Genomic DNA, 23,160 nt, shown 5'->3' with positions numbered 1-23,160 from the left:
GGTTAGAAAAAAGGTATACTAAATTGATATTTAAAAAAAAAAAAAAATGCAGCTTCGCAGAGCTTGTACCTACCTTGTTATTCCTTAGAGAGAAGCATGTTTTTCTTAGATTTACTGTCCCATAACAAGGAGTTTGTTTACTAAAATATCTTAACCCCCCCTGCAGCCTTCTGGTTTTGATTCAGTATGTAAACAGTGCCAATGGCATTACACTTTAAAGTGTGGAACTATGCTACTCTGCCATTTCAAACAAAGAAAACATTTCATAAAGAAATTTTAAACAGACCTGTATTTATGACAAGCCATGTTCTGTGACAAGATCATTTACTGCCATGTGCCTTTTTACAGTGGATGCGGACAACAATTTAAAAATCATTTCAAAGTAGCCATGTAAAGTTAGCCTAGGTTATGGTTCTAAATTGGCTCCATTAAAGGCAATGATTTGGGGTCCTGGCTCTGTAAGGCTATGCACTGATGAAAGTTTAAAGTTGTACAATCAAGCTTCATTTTTTCTTTTGTAGTCCGATATGTTTATGTGACCAATAAACACTAACAACACTTTAATAATGTTGTTTGTGTGCTATGTACAGTATGTTATGACATGTATAGTCAGAGTTTTGATTAATTTTTTCAGATACCTTATACTTAATAGTATCACTTTTTAATTTTTTAAATGCCTTATGTGACAGATTTTGGATTGTAGAAGTCACAATAAAGTTAGGTGTTAGCGGCAGTGCCTTTTCTCGCCTCTGTGGGTTTACCTGCCTCAACTAAGCCTGTAAGGAGGTCCTCCGATGTGCGAGACATTGTTTAAAAAGAAAAAAAAAACAATGCTGGTTTCCATTCATTGATTTTCTAAACCCATTTAATCCAAATTAGGATTTTTGGTAGGTTTGGAGGTTATACAAGCAAAATCGGGCACAAAACTGGACTCGCACCAGCCCTGGCTCCAGAGCAAATGATAAGGTGGGCATCTGAAATACTAGGCAAAGGGTGGGGGTTGTAGAGTCACAAAAACCAAACCAGTAACTGTGTACCAACATTAGGAAGGTAGGCCAGTTAAGTGAACCACTGGAACTAGGTCTGACTAACCTGCGCACAACGCACATACACTCACACACTCTGAGGTAGTCCATAGTTCACAGTCAGCCTAACCTACACGTCTTTGGTATTTGTTAAGTTAGGCAGACAAAAAAAACTCATGAAAGCCACATATACTAGGTGTGATCAAAAAAGACAGTGAATGTTTTAAAAAAGAAACGTTTATTGCAGTAAAAGATTTACAACTACACCGCGTTCCAAATTATTATGCAAATTGTATTTAAGTATCATAAAGATTAAATATTTTGTTTTTCAATTAAACTCCTAGATGGTAGTGTCTCAGGGCTCTTTTGATCACTGAAATCAATCTCACCTGTGATAATCAGTTTGCCAGGTGAGCCCAATTAAAGGAAAAACTACTAAAGAAGGATGTTCCACATTATTAAGCAGACCACCATTTTCAAGCAATATGGGAAAGAAAAAGGATCTCTCTTTTGCCAAAAAGCATGAAATAGTTGAATGCCTTGGACAAGATATGAAAACCTTAGATATTTCAAGAAAACTTAAGTGTGATCATCGTACTGTTAAAAGATTTGTGGCTGACTTGGAGCACACACGGGTTCATGCAGATAAAGGCAAAATGAGGAAGGTTTCTGCCAGACAAATTCATTGGATTAAGAGAGCAGCTGCTGAAATGCCATTACAAAGCAGCAAACAGGTATTTGAAGCTGCTGGTGCCTCTGGAGTCCCACGAACATCAAGGAGCAGGATCCTCCAGAGGATTGCAGTTATGCATAAACCTTCTATTCAGCCACCCCTAACCAATGCTTAAAAGCAGAAACGGCTGCAGTGGGCCCAGAACTACATGAACACTAATTTTCAAGCAGTCTTGTTTACAGACGCATGCAGTGCAACCCTGGTTGGTCCAGATGAATGGATTGGTGGATGGTCACCATGTCCCAACAAGGCTACGACATCAGCAAGGAAGTGGCAGAGTCATGTTTTGGGCTGGAATCTTGGGGAGAGAGCTGGTCGGCCCCTTTAGGGTCCCTGAAGGTGTGAAAATGACCTCTGAGAAGTATGTGGAGTTTCTGACTGACCACTTTCTTCCATGGTACAAAAAGAAGAACCATGCTTTCTGTAACAAAATCATCTTCATGCATCTCATGCTGTAAGGAATACCTCTGCATCACTTGCTGCTATCGGCATAAAAGGAGAGAAGCTCATGGTGTGGCCCATCCTCCCCTGACCTCAATCTTATTGAGAACCTTTGGAGCATCCTCAAGCAAAAGATCTATGAGTGTGGGAGGCAGTTTACATCTAAACAGCAGCTCTGGGAGGCTATTCTGACATCCTGCAAAGAAATTCAAGCAGAAACTCTCCACAAACTCACAAGTTCAATGGATTCAAGAATTGTGAAGCTGCTATCAAATAAGGGGTCCTATAGTATGTTAATATGTAACTTGACCTGTTAAGATGTTTTTGATTGAAATAGCTTTTAATTTCAGTAAATATGACCTCCTAATGCTGCAGATTCAACAAATGACCATTTTCAGTTCTTTACAAACTATAAAATGTTTTGAAACTCTGTTGCGCGTAATAATTTGGAACAGTGCATTTTAAGTTTTTTATTTTTGAAAAACATACCGTTATCATTAGGAGGTTTGTTCAGTAACATTTAAATTATACTCTAATGATTGATGACTCAAAAATTATGCTGACTGCCACATGCATCGACTATTTAGGAAAATCAGAGAAAAATATTTGCATAATAATTTGGAACACGGTGTACTAGTCACCCTCAAAATACTCTCCTCTACTTCGAATGCACTTATCCCAACGCTCCTGCCATTTTGTGAAGTAGTTCTGGAAGTTTTCTTTTGAGAGTGTCTTTAGTTGGAATGTCGTGGCTGTCTGGATGTCCTCAGTAGATTGTAATCATTTGCCTTACATGGTTATTTTCAATTTGGGGAACAGGCAGAAGTTGCACGGTGCCAGATCTCGCGAATAAGGTGGATACAGACACAGCGTAATGTTTTATTTGGCAGGAATTGTCGTACTAGAAGGGATGTGTGACAAGGAGCGTTGTCATGATGAAGAATGAAACCATTTCAACATTTTCCTCGGTTATTCATGTTGAAGAATGTCCTGATCTTGTCTTCAATCGAGTCAGATACATTACGAAATCAATCAAACCACTTGTAAACAGTCTTAATTGTCAGTGCAGTGTCACCATAAACTGATTTAAGCACCTGATGGGTTTCCTGAGCTTTTCGCAATTTAAAACAAAATTTCATGTTAATGCATTGCTCAATATCCATCATTAACGTCAAACTTAACAAACACACTTGAACTCAACAGTGGCTTAAAACGACTGACGGTATCAAACAAGTTGTAACTTGTCACAAACTAAACTCTAGGATGGACATGTCAGAGCCTGCATTGAATTGTTTTGAGTTGCTCTTGGATGGTGCTCTGCATCAACATTCACTGTACTTTTTGATCACACCTTGTACAGTCCACATGGGCAGTGATTGGGATGGGTCTGAAAATATAAAACTTTGAAGTTAAACTGAAGAAAATTAAACAATCTTTTTACATTGGTAATCTAATTATTCAGCAGTCAGATCAGTTTCCTACATGGAGGAGGTTAAAATGCGATGAAAGTGGGACAGTTAGTGGCAGAGGATGTCTCAAGGAGCAATAATACATCTGGCCATAAGCACTACAAGAAACTGAAGGGAAGGAAACAGGTGAAAGCCACAAAATAATGCTGATTTTTGTGCATGCTCTAAATGTCATGCCAACTCAAACAGAAAATGGAACAAGATTCTATATACAGTCATATGAAAAAGTTTGGGAACCCATCTCGGCCTGTATAATAATTTACTCTACTTTCAACTAAAAAGATAACAGTGGTATGTATCATTTCCTAGGAACATCTGAGTACTGGGGTGATTTCCGAACAGATTTTTAGTGAAGCACTATTTAGTTGTATGACATTAAATCAAATGTGAAAAACTGGCTGTGCAAAAATTTGGGTGCCCTTGTAATTTTGCTGATTTGAATGCATGTAACTGCTCAATATTGATTACTTGCAACACCAAATTGGTTGGATTAGCTCATTAAGCCTTGAACTTCATAGACAGGAGTGTCCAATCATGAGAAAAAGTATTTAAGGTGGTCAATTGCAAGTTATGTTTCCCTTGGACTCTCCTCTGAAGAGTGACAGCATGGGATCCTCAAAGCAACTCTCAAAAGATCTGAAAACAAAGATTGTTCAGTGTCATGGTTTAAGAGAAGGATACAAAAAGCTCTCTTAGAGGTTTAAACTGTCAGCTTAGCTGTAAGGAATGTAATCAGGAAATGGAAGGCCACAGGCACAGTTGCTGTTAAACCCAGGTCTGGCAGGCCAAGAAAAATACAGGAGCGGCATATGCTCAGGATTGTGAGAATGGTTACAGACAACCCACAGATCACCTCCAAAGACCTGCAAGCACATCTTGCTGCAGATGGTGTATCTGTACATCGTTCTACAATTCTGTATGGCAGGGTGATGAGAAAAAAGCACTTTCTGCACTCACACCACAAACAGAGTTGCTTGTTGTATGCAAATGCTCATTAAGACAAGCCAGGTTCATTTTGGAACAAAGTGTTTTGGACTGATGAGACAAAAACTTTGTTATTTGGTCATAACAAAAGGTGCTTTGCATGGCGGAAGAAGAACACCACATTCCAAGAAAAACACCTGCTACCTACTGTTAAATTTGGTGGAGTTTTCATCAAACTTTGAGGCTGTGTGGCTAGCTCAGGGACTGGGGCCCTTGTTAAAGTCGAGGTTCATATGAATTCATCCCAATATCAAGTCTTCAGGTAAATGTTCAAGCTTCAGTCACAAAGCTGAAGTTTAGCAGGGTTGGATATTCCAACAAGACAATGGCCCAAAACATTGTTCGAAATCTACAAAGGCATTCATGCAGAGGGAGAATGTTCTGGAACGGCCGTCACAGTCCCCTGACTTGAAAATCTTTGACATCTATGGGATGTTGTGAGGCAGGCTGTCCATGCTCGGCAGCCATCAAATGTAACTGAACTGGAGAGATTTTGTATGGAAGAATGGTCAAAAATACCTCCATCCAGAATCCAGACACTCATCAAAGGCTATAGGAGGTGTCTAGAAGCTGTTTTATTTGTAAAAGGAGGCTCAACTAAGTATTGATGTAATATTTCTGTTGGGTTGCCCAAATTTAAGCACCTGTCTAATTTTGTTATGATGCATATTGCATATTTTCTGTTAATCCAATAAACTTTATGTCACTGCTGAAATACTACTGTTTCCATAAGGCATGTCATATATTAAGAGGAAGTTGCTACCTTGAAAGCTCGGCCAAAGATAAACAATAATCCAAATAATTAAGAGGGGTTCCCAAACTTTTTATATGACGATAAAGTGTTTTGAATAATTTAAGGTAGCAAGTTAGGAAATGTTGCCCACACATAAAAATTAAAGCCTTGTCTTCAGGGTCTTTGCTTTGTCTCTGTTCTAGGTTTTTCATAATAATAGGTTCCTGTGTATTCTGTAATGGCAAACTGTACAGTAGTGATGATCTTTTTTTTTTTTTTTTTTAAAGGGAGTTGTACGTTCAGCAGTAAAAAGTGTTAATGGTGTTTACATTTGTATGTCATATGATCTTTTTTTAGCGCGCCCCCATATTGCTTATGGTATCCCATCCAAAATGTTGCAGATGGAATAGGATGCCAAACCAGGTGGAAGTGTTGAGATAATATACCTGAAGAAGGTTCAGTAGTCATAACGACAGTTTAGGAAGTTAGCAATGCTAGATTTCTTTCAGATATAGCTAATTTTTCATTAAAATGTAAATTATTTTTTTATCCGTAAGTAATTTTTTCCTCCTAGGTGGACCCAGTGGCATCCTCATCCTAATCTATCCCAGTGTTTATCAGTATAATAACAGACATCTCTGCAGTACACTTAAATGTAGTTGTCTGAATATTTCAAATAAAATATTTTTGGGGGATATGTCACATTTACAAAAGGGTTACAGACAATAGTGTGTCGACCACTGACAGGACACAAGCACCCTTTCTTAAAGGGAAGGCCTCCACTAAAGGTTTCTTAAAGCTGTTTTCATCTTACTAATGCACACTTCCATAAAGGTGACTGCTTGTTGCCCAGTCACTCATTTGTTTCTACATTATTTTTTTTTTTTTTATTTATTTCCACTATTAGTTGAAGTAGCATGCTCGAGTGTGCACACTGGTTGACCCCACAACTGTTCTTTTCCATTTCTATTTTCTTTGCTGCATTTGAGTTGTAGAAAATAAGAATGTGTGTAAGGTGTTGGATAGATATCTAAATAACATCCACTCCTATCTAATCTTTGTACCAGTATGAGTTGTTTAAGCCTAATCACTACTATGATATAAGCAATGGCCTCCTTCTGTATTGTCCATTTTTAGGTTATGTTTTGCAATATAATTATTATGTTTTGACTCTCTACATCAATCACCCAATTTTAAATCGTGTCTAGTTATCCTTGCAGTGCTTTGTTGCAGTATAAAATTGCTTGTTGGCTACTCAGCTCACTGTTTCAGAGAAAAACAACTAAAGCAATTTGGTAATGAGGTGTGGAGTATGGCCAGAGGGATGTTTCTTCAATCTTTGGAACAATAATCTGTCGAGTTGTCTAACAGCAAAGAAACCTATGCGGGTTTTTTTTCATTTACATGCAGACTATTTCTTGAAAATTGTAGTCACTTTTTTCTCCTGACTATCATATTAAGTAAAAATTTCCCCACTATCAGACATCAAAGAATTTCCTAAAAAGTCATCATGGCAGAGCTGCAGCTGAATGCAAATTGTAATGGAATATCCAGAGTGCCTTCCCACACCATCTATATGTGGAAAACCACCTTTAAGTTGTAATCAAGTGCTGCTAATGTAGAGCTTTATACATACAACCCTTCAAGCAATTAATAAAGCCTTATTTCATATCACAGATGTCATTATCACAAGTTGCTTTATCCCTCTGTATACTCTTATCTGTAATATACAGACTGATATGTAAGTCAGGCATGACATTATTTTTTCACCTGAAACGCACAGCCACAGTCACCTTGCTGTTTGGCCCTCCTCCTTCATCTTGTGTCTCTAGATAGCTTCAAAAGGATTCCACAGATGGATGCACTCAGGCTGTCCGCGCATATAAGGACAATGCGTTATAAATGAAACGTAGATGACTAAGCAAAAAAGAAAGCAGTTTGGAGAAAAGAGACTCAAGTGTTGGAGAGACAAAAAAGACTGAATAATCTAGGTGCAAATTGAGAAAATAAGGAAAGTAATTATTAGCCCAGAACAAGTGGAATTGGAAAAAAAAGCACTTTCAATCCAGACGTTGGCGCTATACACATGCAGAGCAGGTTAGAGATTATGAAAGCAATGGAATTCGAAAGGCTCAAAAAAAAAACAAAGTGTGATACACATGTGGAGAAAGTTAAATAATATGAAAGTAGGAAAATTAGAAAGTATAAAAAAAGAAAGTAAAGATCATAGTAGCGCAAACAAATGGAAATTATTACTTGAAAAAGGGAAAGTAATCACCACGGACTAGGTGTCATTGAAACAAAAGCAGGATGAAGTGAGGTCAGAAACAAGACAGAGTAGAAAACAAAGTAAAACGTCATAAAGAGGTTAAAAAACATGGGGGCCAAACACATGCAGAGCAGGTTAGAGATAATGAAAACTGGAATTCAAAAGACTCAAAAAAAAAAAACGTAGGCGCGAAACACATGCAGAGCAAGATACAGAATATGTAAGCAGAAAAAAACGACTGTCAATAAAAAAGAAAGTAAACGTCGCATTTGTAATTAGAGAAATTATTACTCGGAGAAATAACAAAAGGGCGAATAGAGATTGAATATATGGACATAGGTGATATGTCAGAAGTATGTAAATATCATAAGGCTTTGAAGTTTAAGTCAAGAGAATTTCAAAAACGGAGTTTACCTCACATGCATTTATTGGTCACTTTGCAAAAAAAATTAACTGCTGATGATGTATATTGTTGTTTGTCTGTGCTGAAATTCCAAACAGAGAAACCTATCCTGAATTATGGCACAAAGTCATTAAACACATGTCTCACTGACCTCATTAAAAAGATTCAGCACATTGGGACTCAAAAGATTCCAAATATTGTTTTTACAGAAGTTCTGAAATAAAAGTGAAACTAATGAAATAGCAACAATTCAAAGAAAAAAAAAAAATCTTGAAAGTGTGTATTAGGAAAAACAAAAACGGGGGTTGGCGAGCAAAGCGAGCAGGGGCGAAGTGCCCTAGTATGTATGTATGTATGTATGTATGTGTGTGTGTGTATATATATATATATATATATATATATATATATATATATATATATATATATTATATATATATTATATATATATATATTATATATATTATATATATATATTATATATGTGTGTGTGTGTATATATATATCTATATATATATATGATAATGTGTGTGTGTGTGTGTGTATATGTATATGTTCTCTTAGGCCTTCCTCATTTTCTCTTGCCTGGCAACTCTATCTTTGGCATCCTTTTCCAAATGTACTCAGCATCTCTCCTCTGTACATGTCTAAGACAACGCAGTCTTTCCTCTCTGACTGTCTCCAAGCTGCTGTTGCCTTTACTACTTCTGCTGGAGTTGCCTTGCTGTCTGGTAATTCTTCACTGCCACCCAGTGCCCGTCTTACCTCCTTCCTGAACTCAAACTTACATTCTTCCTTTTTCAACTTCCACCATTTGATCCTTGGCTATTCCCTCACTCTCCTTCTTTTCTTGATCTCTGACATCATCCTACAGACCACCATCCTATGCTGCCTCACTACTCTTTCCCCTGCCACCACTTTGCAGTCTTCAATCTCCTTCAGATTGACCCTACTGCATAGGATATAAGCTACCTTTGTGCATCTTCTTCCACTATTGTACATCACCCTATGTTCCGCCCTCTTATTAAAATAACGTATTCACCACAACCATGCCCATCATTTTTGCAAAATTCACTATCACCTGACCTTCTTTATTCCTCTCCTTGGCAGAATATCTATGCATCATCTGCTCATCTCCTCTGTTCCCTTCAACATGTCCATTAAAATCTACTCCAATGACCACTCTGTCCCTTGGGTACACTGTCCATGTCTTCATCCAACTCACTACAGAAATCTTCTTTCTCATCCATCACGCACCCAATTTGCGGGGCATATGCACTAATAAAATTCATTATCACACCTTCAGTTTCCAGCTTCTGACACTCTTTTCATCTCCAAAACACTCTTCACATACTGTTCCTTCAGAATAACCCCTACTCCATTTCTTCTCCCTTCCACACCATAATAAAACAATTTGAGTCCACCTCCAATCCACCTGGCCTTACTCCCCTTCCATTTAACCTCTTGCACGCACAATATATCAGCCTTCCTTCTCTCCCTCATATCTGCTAACTCTGTCCCCTTACTAGTCATATTGCCAACATTCAAAGTTCCTACCCTCAGTTCCACTCTTTTTACCTTCCTCCTCTCCTCCTGCCTCCAGATACCTCTCCCCCCATTCTTCTCTTTCTCCAGTCAATAGTAGCCCAAATTCCGACGGCACCCTGTTGGCTTACTGTAGTGGTGGCAGCCATTATTAACCTGGGCCTTCACCGATCCGGTATGGAAATCTGCATTGTTGCCTGCATGTTGATCTGGCAAAATTTTACACCAGGATGTCCTTCCTGACGTAACCCTCCCTATTTATCCAAGCTTTGGTCTGGCACAAAGAAATACATTGGTTTGTGCATCCCATGTTGTTGGGTTACACTATTGTAGGCTATACTGTAATAATAATTAAAAATAATAATAATGATAATAAAAAAAATTACAAAATAAATCTAGAGGCAAAGAAAGCAGTGCCATAGAGAAAAACTCAGTAAATTGTTTACCACCTAGAGTTTTTCTCATACACACTAGTTCTCTTTTATTTCATAAATGTCAAAATCATTTAATGAGCTGAAAGCAGTGTAGAGATGGAGCAAATAATGAGAAAAAACTCATATTATTAAGGTTTATTTTGTAGGTTTTTTTTGTTTGTTTATTTTTCCTAGTAATTGGCAGTTTTTTAGTTTGCTAATCCTTGTCTTCTCCAAAAAAACTAATTTTTCCTCCTTACTATAGTAATCTAATTTAAAGATCAGGCTCAAATGCTGTGATAATTATGACATCCTTTGACATTTCTGATTTGGTTATTTTGAGACATGTGTAAGCTGTTTATTGTTTTGTCTTCTCATGTGTTGCCTCTCCATAGGGATGACCTGGTGCTTATAGGAAAAGGAGCAACTAACAACACCTTTGTTGTCCGAAGTGTAAATGTGGGACTTACCTTACTTGGAGTGTGGGACATGGAACACAGTGGTGTTGCAGATTATGTGGCACTGCCAGTCCAACATGCCATTCTACCAGATGAAGCAGAGAATTTGATGGTTGGAGATGTAATTTGTTTTAGTGCCTCACTGGTGAGCCAAGAAGGTAGGTAGCAACAGTGCCTAAAATAGAAAAATGTTTTATCCATTTTAATTTAAAAAGGCACAGTATTTCTGTCCAGGTGCACACTTCATCACATGTGACTAGAAAACATCCCGCTGTTATCGCCTCATCAAAACTGAAGTATAGCATTGAGCTAATTACAGCAGAGAAGAGCTTTAAAGTGAAAGACTTTAGGAAAGTGGGTTTGAAATCAAGAAAGATCAATGCCTATTCCTCATTGTTACATGATTAAACACAAGATTATTCCATACTCAACAAGCTACTTGGAAACAAATTTAAAGTAGTAAAGGCAGACATAGGATAAACTATACATTATGAGATAAGAAATGATTAGAGTTATAATTTTGATAATCCTGGAAAATACAAATTACAAAATGTAACTAGAGTAATTAAAATGCAAGCGATACCCTGTAGTAGAGGTACGTTTTTAAGAGTTGTGTTGCAGTTTCATGAACAGATTTGGGAAGGGAGAAAGAGAGAGCGAGAGTTCCATGGAGTAGGGGCAAAACACATGAATGAACAATCACCTAGAGTTACATTACCTGTTGAGACTGTGAGAATCCTGGCACTGGGGATTCTCATTGTGTTAAAGGTTGGTTTTAGGCAAGCAACAATGCTACATACAGTTTGTGCATCAAAGCCCTAGCAGTTTCAATCTCCGCTTCTTATAATTTGTTGAGAATTATATATATATATTATAAAATATACTGTATTGACAAGTTAAATGGAGAAGAAGAAGACGGTTCCAAAAGTATTCAGTAAGCGCTAGAAAGCTGGCCTGACTCTTGTAGAGATGCAGTTTTCAAAACTTAGAAATCTTTTAAAATGGAGTACAGGCTGACTGTGGTGGACAGTGGTTATCCCACAATCCATACTATAAGAAAAGAGTAGTGCATTTTATGAGTTAACCTGCTGATCCCGAAAGAAGAAAGTCATTTATTTTAAGCATTTAGTGGTAGAGAATTACTGGACATCATTGAAGCAGGCAGAGAGTTTGTCTATATTTCAGTTCCAAAGTTGTCATCATAGAAAGGTTGGTGAATCCAGCATCTCCTTAGTATTATGTGCTCATTTTAAAGTGGACCAATCTGGGAAATTAATACACTATAGTATAGGCTGCTTGAGCCCATAGATGTAGGAGCATACATGTAGGAGACCAGACTAGTCCTATTCAAATAGATGGTTGTCCTTTTTGATTTTTTTTTTTTTTGGAAGATTTACAAATGATAACTATTGTGCCAAAAGAGACCATCAGCAGAGCATGGCTCAGGAAGATGAGTGGGTATAGAATCCAAATATCAGATTGAACTTTAAAGCTGTTACTGTAAGCCTTTGTTGCAGTGCTTACATTATGTTCATAATCTTACATGAAAACAATTCTCACATCATCATTTTGTTTTTGTGGAATTAAAGCAGTTTATACGGATAGCTGAAACTCAACAACCATAGTATGGTGTTTGTCAAGATGTTCACCCTTCCTGTCTGTGTGGAGCAAACCAGTCCTTCAAATAATGTATAGTTGCATGTGGGAATTGGAGCTGCTGGTGTAAATATGAAGTTGTATTGCCTGCGCCAGTGCCACTTGTTGCTGCAATCAACATTCCATAGGATGCTGAGTTTTTGTGATGTTATTACAGGCCTTTCAGGGACATGGAGCTCGTCTTCTGGAAACATACTTCAGGTGGATCCACAAACTGGAACTGGTGTAGCAAGAGAGTCAGGAGCTGCCACCGTTTACTATGAAATCCCTGGCCTGATTAAAACCTACAGAGAGGTATGTTGTTTTTTTTTTTTTCTTTTCGAAGTACCTGTCACTGCTTTGTTTTGTATGTTCTGACTGATTTTTAGAAATATTAATATACTTTAAATTCAGTCTGTATGAGCTCTTGGGCTTTTTCCAGTCTCTCAAAAAGATGAACCACCTGTATATATGTATGTATATGTGTGTGTGTATATATATGTATATATATATATATATATATATATATATATATATATATAGTATTGTCCATCGGCAATCCAATAGAAACACTCTGCTGCTGAGTTGCTCACGTGAACTGCCCGTGTACGCAGACAAAAAGCAACAGCTCCAAAGAACGCATTACACAATTGAGAAGGCAGCAAAAGAATATGAAGCAAGTGACGCATACAAGCATATTCATAAGTTCAGCTACTGCAGAAACAAAGCACGGTATAAACCGTAAGTTTAAATTAAGTTTATAGACACTGTCCCGCTGCCGTTTTGTCATGCCTATGACGAATACGATATTCGCGAAATACAAGTTTAATGATAAGACATGAGGTATAAACGAGACTTTGGATCACTTTGTAATGGAGTTAAAATTGCTGTAGTGAGAAACCTTTAAGTGCCGGGTCTTAGCTGACATTAAATAAAGTCATGGACATCGCAAGATCACACAAGAGAGCGGCTCACGTGAACTGACTGTGAACGCAGTACGAGTGATCACTTCAATGAATGAAACCTGTTCAGAAAACGCATTGCACAATTGAGAAGGCAGCAAAAGAATATGAAGCAAGTGACGCATACAAGCATATTCATGAGTGCAGCTACTTCGGAAACAAAGCACGGTGTAAACCTAAAGTTTAAATTAAGTTCATAGACAGGCTGCCGCTGGCGTTTGTCATGCCTACGACGAATACGATATTCGCGAGATACAAGTTTAATGAGAAGACGCAGGGTTTAAACGAGACTTTAGATCACTTTGTAACAGAGTTAAAATTGCTGTAATGGAGTTTAAATTGCTGGTATGCCAGGTCTGAGCTAACATTAAATAAAGCCGTGGACATCGCAAGATCGCACGAGATAGCACAAGCACAGCTGAGAAGCTTCGATGCATGTACTCCGAGTGGCTCACGTGAACTGACTTTGCAGGACTGGTAAAGGTTAAAAGTTCATAGACCCGCTACCGCTAAATTTTCACAGGCAAATCCACAACTTAATAACGGAAATGCCTGTTAAACATTTACACTAAACTATTACATTGGTGTGTGTGTGTGTGTGTGTGTATATGAATTCGATCGGCTGACTCCATTCATTCTTTTAAAAAACGAACTTAAAGCTCATCTGTTCAAGAAGGCTTTTAACTTAACCAGACATTCTGCCTCCTCTTTTTAGTCTTGCTGTCAGTTTGCATGCTCAGTATAATTTGTGTGCTATATCACAAATTATTTGCTTGGCTTTCTTATAGTACCGAATTTAGTATTTTACTCTTGTTTTATTGTCTTTTAATCTATTTAATCCTTTTGTATATCCTGTATCTATCTGTTTTAATGTTCTATTCAGGAAACATCAGTATCCATTGTTACATATACCTGCTGTTTCTTTATGAGACTCTGAAGTGCCTTGAGCATGGGAAAGGCGCTATATAAATTAATTTTTTTTATTATATTTACTGCACACTACCTCTAAACTTGCTTCATATGTCTTCACTAACATTTATTTCTCATTTTGGATTGGAATTAAGGAAAACAGTTTCTTTTGAATGGCTGTTAATGGGAATTACACTAAACATCTCCTTCAGTGCCAGCTTTATCTCCTACACACAGCAAATTCTACTTATTACGATACTATACATCCATATTAAATTCAGTATGTGTCATCTACAATTTTAAGCTGATTTCCCTTAATTGCAGTAATGGGTATGGGGTTAATTTTTCACTTAATGGCTGCCTGAAGCTTTTCTTCTCCAAACAAAATAGAGTTTTAAGGATATCCTGAGCTAATTTTTGTGTGTGTTTTTAAGGTTTTCATCTCCAGTGCTGAGAAGATCACAGTCATGACAAGCACTGCCAGTTCAAGGAATATTGCAGGGGGTGTGTTCTCTAGACCCTTTGTGACTACACGAGAGAAGGGAACCAATTTAATAGGTATGGATAGTACACCCCTGTTTGCATTAGACAGTACCTACGACAGAGAAACAGGACATGTATCTTAACTGTGTACTTCTTCATGCCAAATATGGGTGGCAAGGAGCCCTTTTCACACTTGATGTTTTTTTTTTCTTTTTCTTCAAGGAGACGTGGTTAAGAAGTAAACACACTTTTGGTTAGCAAATACCATGTCATATCATGAAGCCAGAGCTTCTCTAGTGTCCTGAATTAAAAATTTGTCATCATGTCAAAAAAGATCTCTTTAAATTTTTACACGCATTTCTTAACCAGAAGTCCTAGAATTTACCCAGTTATATTTTATGGATTTTCTGTAACACTATTATGTAATTTTTATAATACTAATCCCAAAACCGTGTGTCATATTTGAAATCTGACCTCTCAGATTGTTCTTACAGGTTATAAAGACACTGTGTTGACAGGTACTTGCACTTAGCATGCTGTATAAATCAAAATCCTATTAGTGTTTTTAACAACCCTTGAGCAGAGAAGCCCACTAGGACAGCTGGTGGTGTTCATTTTAATATCTTCTCATTTGATAGCTCCATAACAACCATTATATAATTAATGTAGATGCTCACAATATGGAGTGGATGTCAAAGTACTGAAATTGATCTTTTCTCTTTGTAAAAGTTAAAATCGAAACAAATCATGTTAAACCTTTTTTTCACTTTAAGAAGATATTGCAAAATATTAGGGCTGGGCGTTATCGCACTAACACATTAATTAACGCTGACAATTTTATTGTTAGTTGATGCAGGTTTTGTTATTATTATTATTATTTTGAAAGCTTCAGTCTCGCTAGCGATCAATAGACATCAGTGATCTTCTTGTTACAGCACTTTTCGATACACCTTTCCTAGAAGGAAAGTTAGATTTTTTGATTTGACCTCAATTCCCTGCACATGCATGAGTAGTGAAAAGCAAACAGCTTCTAAAATGGCATGTGGAGAGATACCAAAGTGAATACTCAATGCAAAATAATCCGTGGATGACTTTTTTCGTATTATTGCTGAATCAGACTGATTTGTCGGACTCTGATTTTGATGCAAGTCATCTGGAGATGTAGATCGAAAACGAAAGTAAGGTCCCCTGCTGAGTGTGGTGCTGAACACGTTTGTGTAGCTGATGCACCTATGGCAACATTCGGCTGGGAGGACAGACACGATGACAGTAGGTACAAACCATATTGCGTCTCACTGCAACTGACAAACCCCACGATCCCCATCACTCCCCACCCCCCACACCTGTCTCACAAGGATAGCCAGGCAGCCAGCCTACTTTGCATTCCTGCTGGCCATCAAACTGCCCCCCCTCCCGCACAGCTGCTGCTGCCACAAACTACAAACAGGTGCCCACAACAGGCAGCAACAGATGTTTTATGTTGATTTATGTATGAAACCATTGCTTTGAGCGCTTTATAGAAAACTCAGAGTTGCTACTGAACATAGACTGTTTGTTTATGCTGCTCCCTGATAAACGAAGATGTTTCTGCTGGTATCTGTTCAGATAAAAAAGAAAACATTTAGAAATGTTGCTTGGAAGGTGCCTGTTATGTTGTAATCGTGGCTCTGGACTCTGAGGGTAACTTGTTTTTCTATAACAAACTAGATAAAATGTTAATGCCCTCGCAGAGGCAAATAGCTTTGGTTTTATATTGATTTGATTACATTAATGTTTAAGTTGAGATTTACAAGAAATATTTTAACTGCTACTGTGTAAAGGGAATACTGCTGTTAAAAAGTGCCTTATTTCTTTAAAGTGTTTGCAAACCAAATACACGCAATACACTACTTTTTTGGAATTTTGCACATAACAATGTGATTGTTGTGATTGTCTGCTATTAATCGTGATTAAAAATTTTTTCACTGCCCAGCACTAATATGTAACATTTTAGTGTGTTGCCTACATTAAGGCAGTTTGCCTAGGACTCTCCCAGCTTAGCACACCTGCATATTTTTTTTCAATGATTCCTCTCTTCTTTATGGAAGACTTCTAGGTCTGTCAGTATGTGAGAGAATGTCCTGTTCACATCCCTATTTAGCCAAATCCTCAAGAGTGCACCTACTGTATAGAAGGTGTTGATTGTGTTATTGTTTAGCCATTCCTTTCAGTTGCATGTATTCATTTACTAGATATTTTTTATCCAAAGCAAGTTACAAATGAGGTTACCGTAAGTCAACATAAATTAGAATCTGTTTTGAAACATGTATATTAACTTAAGACTAGGTTATAAAAAATGTACCAAAACAAGTGAAAATTGCTATACCAAGTAAAGAACAAGACTAGTTGTGCTTACCTACTATCTTGTAACGATGACTTTCTGTCTGATTGATTTTAGCTGTTAAGTTTTTGTTATCTAGGAATTGCGGCTCACTTGTATTTATGCTCTGAAGTCACTAATATGGTTCTCACTAGTTTGAGATATACTTATTGATCTTTCTCAGTATGCCATTTACAGACTTGGCCCAACTGACCCTCTTTTGGTCTTTTTCTTTCTCTCACTTTCTCTCCCTCAACCCTTTTGTTTCTCACACTCTGTCTCTCTTTCTCTTACTTACTCAATCTATCCTTCTGAATTGTTCATACACTTGTGTCAAGAGGTCATGTAGATTAGCTATGTAACAACACATTCAAATCACTTCAACACTGATAAATGGAGAAAGTTTTTTGTTTTTTTTTATATATATAAAAAGCTGTGTCCATGAAGTATTGTGTTTTTTTGATATGTTCTCATGTTATCTTAATCTAATAACTATTCCCATCTAACCCTAAGCAGCTTTCAATAATGCACTGCCAATAAAAGTTAAGCTCAAATTATCAGCGTAAAAGCAATGTTTTGTATTAACTATATGTCCACTTGTCTGTGAAACAGGAAGGAATTGGACTCGATATGCAGTATGAATGAGGCATGTCTTAGTATAGGTGTAAAGGACCATCATTTTCACATGTTCAGACTACAGTGAACTTCTTACATGTGTAGTATGGTTCTTGGTGTTTTATCATGCTCTTTATCATAGAATATGCTTTATCCTTTACACCTGTGCAGTAAATTGCCCAGCTGATGAAAGTCTGCATGGTGCTAATGCATATAAAAATGTAATGTTCTGAAATGCTTTGCTTTGCATTTAGGTCGTTGTTCATCTGCCCAGGTAGACGCCATTAGTGATTTGCATCCAGAGTCCAATATCAACTGCCAGCTCCAGTTCAGCAGTGAAATAGTTGAGTTGACTGCCACTGATGCATTCACCTCACAGCCAGGATTTGATCCATCCTCAGGTAAAGTATTTCATATGTTAGCTTTGGTGCTGAACAAAATTTTACATTGTATAGTCCTAGGTGCTGCATGTCAATAGATTCTGTTGTCAAGGTGGATGTTGAAAGTATTTAACTTAGCTGAGCCACCCAAAACAGTCGTTATCAAACTCTATATCAAGGACTTCCAAAATTTTGTACTATCTGAGCAGAAGAACCCTTGACTAATATAAAGCCAATGCTGGAAGGTGAAGAGTGATCTTGGATCTTGGTTACTGCTAACAGTAGTCACACTACATGATTTTATATAATAGTGGAACTATTAATCAAAGCAAATACTTAACTACAGAGGCTATTGATGCATATGTAATCAAGTGTCACGTGATAGGTCTAGGCCAGGAATACTCAACCTTTATTCCTCCAATGTAGTTAAAGTATGGTAATGGGATGAAAAATTTGCTATAGAGATAAGTTCAGATTCTGATTATGTGATGTTCAAAACGTTGAGATAAGTTGATTTTAGCATGGTTTGTGTGCCTGTGGAAACCTGTCTACATCGATAACTCCTGAAAAAATTGACCTATCTTTTTCAAACATGTTGCATCAGATTTGTCCTGTTACAGGCTCGGTGCTATTAATTTTGGCCCAGTTTGCTCCAGTACTCCTCCCTATGTCCATCAAAAACAGATTGATCTGTGCTATAGAAATTATGTGACCAAATTTTTTGCAGTCTGCTCAGTTTAGTCATTAAATTCAGATATACTGATTTTCAAAGTTTTTGCCGGAGTAGTTTTGAAGATACATAAGTTATATAAATTTACATATACATACACACACAGAGTCCAACGCAAGTGCATGCATGAGTGTGCACTCACACATTCAAAGAAATTTATAAGTGAAAATAGCTGACAGCTTGTTTACCATAGCAGCCCAAATGTCTGATGATGAAGAGAAAAAAAAGAACACACACAAGCACACACAAACCTAGATCTGTGAAGGTCAACGTATACAGAGGCATTAAGCCACCCCTGCATCAGTCTGTCTATCTGTGTAGTTTGGTTACTTCATTTGACCAAATGAGTTTAATTTTAAATGAAATACATTTGGTTTAGTTGTCTATTTACGTTACATTTCTTTGTGTACATAATAAATATTTTACTAGTTAATATATTTGATTTTATATTATTGTACAATGCAATTGAGTGTATTATATTGTAACTTACAGTATATTGTAAAATCTCCTGTTGAGCGATTACCTGTAGGGTTGATAAAGTAAAAGTGTCATGGAAGTATATTCTATTCCATACTGATCCCCCCCATGGCAAGTCCCTCCAGGGATGGAAATGTTTTTAAATACCAACATTTTTTTTCTGTCTTACATTATTAAGTACTAAACTCTTACGCTTTATTTAAAACCAACCCAACCCCCAATATTGCATTAACGGATTTTTAGCAATGCATTCCAAGTAGTTTTGGTGTGGTTGTGTTTAATCATCCTTATGTATGCAAAAAAGTAATTTTAAATCTAAAAAGAATAGTGTAGTTTGCTAAGGATTAAAAATAAGACTGTATAATTCCCATACTTATAATTACAAAAAATATACAGTTGGGTACAACTTCAATTGGGTAAAAACAGGAAAACAACTCGAAGTCTATGTGAAGGCTAACTTCACTTGATACTAGGGCTGTGTATTGGCAAGAACTTTTGCGATACAAATATCATAATACAGGGGTTACGATTCAATATATTACAATACTGTAAGCAAGGTAATATATTGCAATTTTTTCAAAACTAATTTTAGTAAAACTATCAGTGTAAAGAACACACCACTATATGCATAAAATATGAGTTAAAAAAAGTTTACTTTTTATGCAGTCCAAACAGTGGGATCTGCAACTGCATTTATCACAGTCCCTATAACTTCAGACATCATAGCAATACCTTTTATACAGTCTGAGAAAGGGAATTAAACATGTTGCTATATCACTAAAAAAAATCTCTGTACTTTTTGATCCTGCTTTAAAGGTTCACAGTATGCCACACTATTTTTCAAGTAGTTTATAAGAAAATGCATAACATCATAGCACTGTAATGTAAACAAAGGAATTAACATCATTAAAAAATCAAACAGTGTTACATATAAATTCAGACAGTATATATATTAAATTCTGCTTTAAAGGTTTACATTCTATTGTAGTATGTAGGACATTTTTAAAATGTTCAATCTGAAGTGCTTAATAAAAGAAAATGCATTGCCCCTGTAACATCCAAAATCATAACACTATATTTTTTAAAATCTGAAATAAGGAATTACATCTGCCTATATCAATAAAATTAAAACTGCTTGCAGGATTACTAAAGAAAACATTAAACAAATGTAAGAAAATACGTATATATTGATAGTGAACATTTTTAGATCTTAAACTTGGATTGCACATGTTATTACAGTTTGTATGTATGTCAGTGCTTATTTTTTAATGTCATTGTTTTTGTGGAGTAAAATGAGCTGGTCAACATACCCAGTTTTCAGAACATTTCTCTGCAGTAACAATGTCTCCTACAGTGGAGCTGAGAGATTCCAGTACCTTCATTTTTACCACCTCGTACAACTTGAGCACAGTGATGTTGGTGATGTGTTGTCGGGAGGATATGTTGTAACGAGGCTCCATTGCATTCACCATATTTCGAAAGCCTTCACTCCCTACAACACTCAGTGGGCGGATATCTTTGCAAATTAAATAGAGTATTGAGCGAGTTATTTTGTTTGCATGAGCTGATGTCTGTGCCAACTTCGGTGTTTAAACTTGTTCCATTAGTGAGTTGAGAGACACCCACTTTTTTAACGCTTGCCATTTGCTGCTGCTTTATCTGTACATCAGAATGGTGTCTTGCTAAGTGTGCTCTCAGATTCGTTGTGTTCCCTGAATATTTGATTTTGGCATGGCACAATTTGCAGACAGCATGACTCTTGGCAATCTCCTTGATCTGCTCATCTGAGTATTGAAAGCCTACATACATCAACCCTTACACTATTTCCTGTCTCAATTTATGTTGTTACATTAGTTGCTATCTTGTGACCGGGGGTTTAAACACAACGCAAAATGAACTGTGTGCCTTGAATGTTTGAATTTAAACTAGTAATTAAAAATCGATAATGTTTTTAAGAATCGATGCTCTATCACTGCAAAAAAATTTAGCTAAGAAATAAGATATAAACATTTTCAAGTCCAGAGAAAATGACTTAATATTAGTGAAATTACCTGTCCATGCAGCAAGATAATTTCACTTGTCAAGACATCTTAAAATAAGTTAGTTCCAGTCTAGAAATAAGAAAGCTCTGATCGGTGTTCAAAGGTTTGAAATAAGTAGAAAATGCTGTTTTTTTAGAACAAATTACTTGAGGTTAGACTTTCTACAGTGGAAATACACTGAATATTAGAAAATAATTTTTAATTCAGTTGTTTTGCATTCTTAATTTTAGCACACTGAAAAATGAAGGCCAAGGAACAAGAGAATAAATCACTAATATAAGTGGAAAATTCTTAATACCAGTGGAGAATGAAAGTCTTGTTACTTGAAACAAGTTCGCTCATCTTGAAATAGGAAGTCCAATACTTAATCTCAGAGCATATATCTTAAAACAGGAAATTTATTTTACAAAAATCACTGAATAAGAAAAAAATATATGATTAGTAAGAAATAAATGCTTGAAATAAGCAAAATTATATGCCAATGGGGCGAGATATATTGACTTAGATTTTTAAAACATCCTATAAATAGTTAAATTTCAACACATACTAAGCTATATTTACATGATATATATATACAACAAATTTCAGTCCACCTACAAAAGAATAAGATAAACGTAGCACAGTGCCCTCATTTTAGGATGGTCTTCATTTCAAATTGAAACCAAATATTTTAGCAGAGGTTTGAATTAAGAATTCATTGCTACATTCAAGACACATAATTAAGATATAATTTCCTGATATATGTTTGCTTCCTGAATGCATAAAATAACTTGCAATAAAGACCATCATTAGCACTGCTCTTTATTTAAGTATTACATCAGTATCCAACCGCACTACTGCTGTTTACAATACAAAAACAGAGAAAAACATAAGCACATGAAAATTAGTTGACACAGGAAGGTTACCTTGAATATAACACAAAAGTCATATCCATATCATTATTGTACATTGTAGTTCAGGACTCTCATCTTGTCACAACTCACAGTCAGAAATGGATAACATAAACTTGTAAAATTTTAGCAGTGGTAACTTCGTCAAAAAACAGGACAAAGAAAATACAACCTAACATGTTAAAATCCACAAAAAATCAAATTATATATAATTAATTTATCCAACTGATTTTCAAATATTATGGTAATTTATATAGGGTGGTCCAGATCTAATTATGCAATTTTCATTACGCTATAACTTATTAAGTTTATTACATAGAAAATCACCTGAAAAATCCCAGACCATCAAGAAGTGCGCAAACTGACGTCATGAAGAATCGTCCCCGCATAAAGCAAAGTCATCCAGACGATCTGGATCTGCATATTTAGATCTGGACCACCCTGTATACAGTACATCATAGACATGTGTTTCCTGTTCTACATTTGGCTCACACAATTTTTCTTCTAGCATATTTGTATTTTCCCTTCAAATTATTTGGAATGTATGTACAATTCTATTAATGGTTTCTAAATCGCTTTTTGCCTAATTTACAGTTACACTTAACCGATCATTTTGCTTCAAAATGTATCAAGTTAATTATGTTGGCCAGGCTTAAGTAGTGCCGCAGTGATTACTGACCAATAAACTGTTTCCATTCAGCTAAGGCTTTCCTGTATAACACAGTTACATCCTTCTCATGAATTGTGTCCAGTAATGTTTCAGTTTGAATTACAGAGAGGACAGTGGCAATGCACTTAGGATATGTTAGATGTAGTGCATAATAGTATGCCATAAGGTACATGATACCTTCCTGCAACATTTCCTGAGTCACAAGTTCACTTCCAATAGCCAGCATGCAGTTATCTTGGTCCACAATAAGGGCAGGACTAGACAGCTGTAGAAAGGCATCAGGATTCTCGGAGGTCTTCAAGACAAACAAAAACCAACCAAGAAAATAGGCTGAATTTATTTTATCCTCTGTAGTCCTATATAGATTTATTATACATTTACCTATTTATAATGTTGAATTAATGTGATAATTTTAACAGAAGCAGTTATACACAGCTTGTAATTGAAATAGAAAAGAAATCGCTAATAATTGAAGATTGTTATATTCTGTTGAGCCCTTTTATTCAAACTGTTTAATGTACAGAATAATGTAATTCCT

At 36.4% G+C, this 23,160-nt stretch overlaps 1 protein-coding gene across 1 annotated transcript in view; it reads left to right on the top strand.

Moving 5' to 3' along the window:
• nup210 (nucleoporin 210) overlaps window positions 1-23,160 on the top strand; it is a 232,127-nt gene that overhangs the window by 179,387 nt on the left and 29,580 nt on the right. The window contains exons 32-35 of the mRNA XM_039770930.1: window positions 10,408-10,628; window positions 12,284-12,420; window positions 14,411-14,534; window positions 17,688-17,834. Coding sequence (XP_039626864.1) covers window positions 10,408-10,628; window positions 12,284-12,420; window positions 14,411-14,534; window positions 17,688-17,834 — 629 coding nt within the window. The remainder of the gene's footprint in view (window positions 1-10,407; window positions 10,629-12,283; window positions 12,421-14,410; window positions 14,535-17,687; window positions 17,835-23,160) is intronic.

This window comes from Polypterus senegalus, chromosome 12, assembly GCF_016835505.1.
Source record: "Polypterus senegalus isolate Bchr_013 chromosome 12, ASM1683550v1, whole genome shotgun sequence".
Taxonomy (NCBI): Eukaryota; Metazoa; Chordata; class Cladistia; order Polypteriformes; family Polypteridae; genus Polypterus; species Polypterus senegalus.
This window is presented reverse-complemented; position numbering and strand designations above follow the sequence as displayed.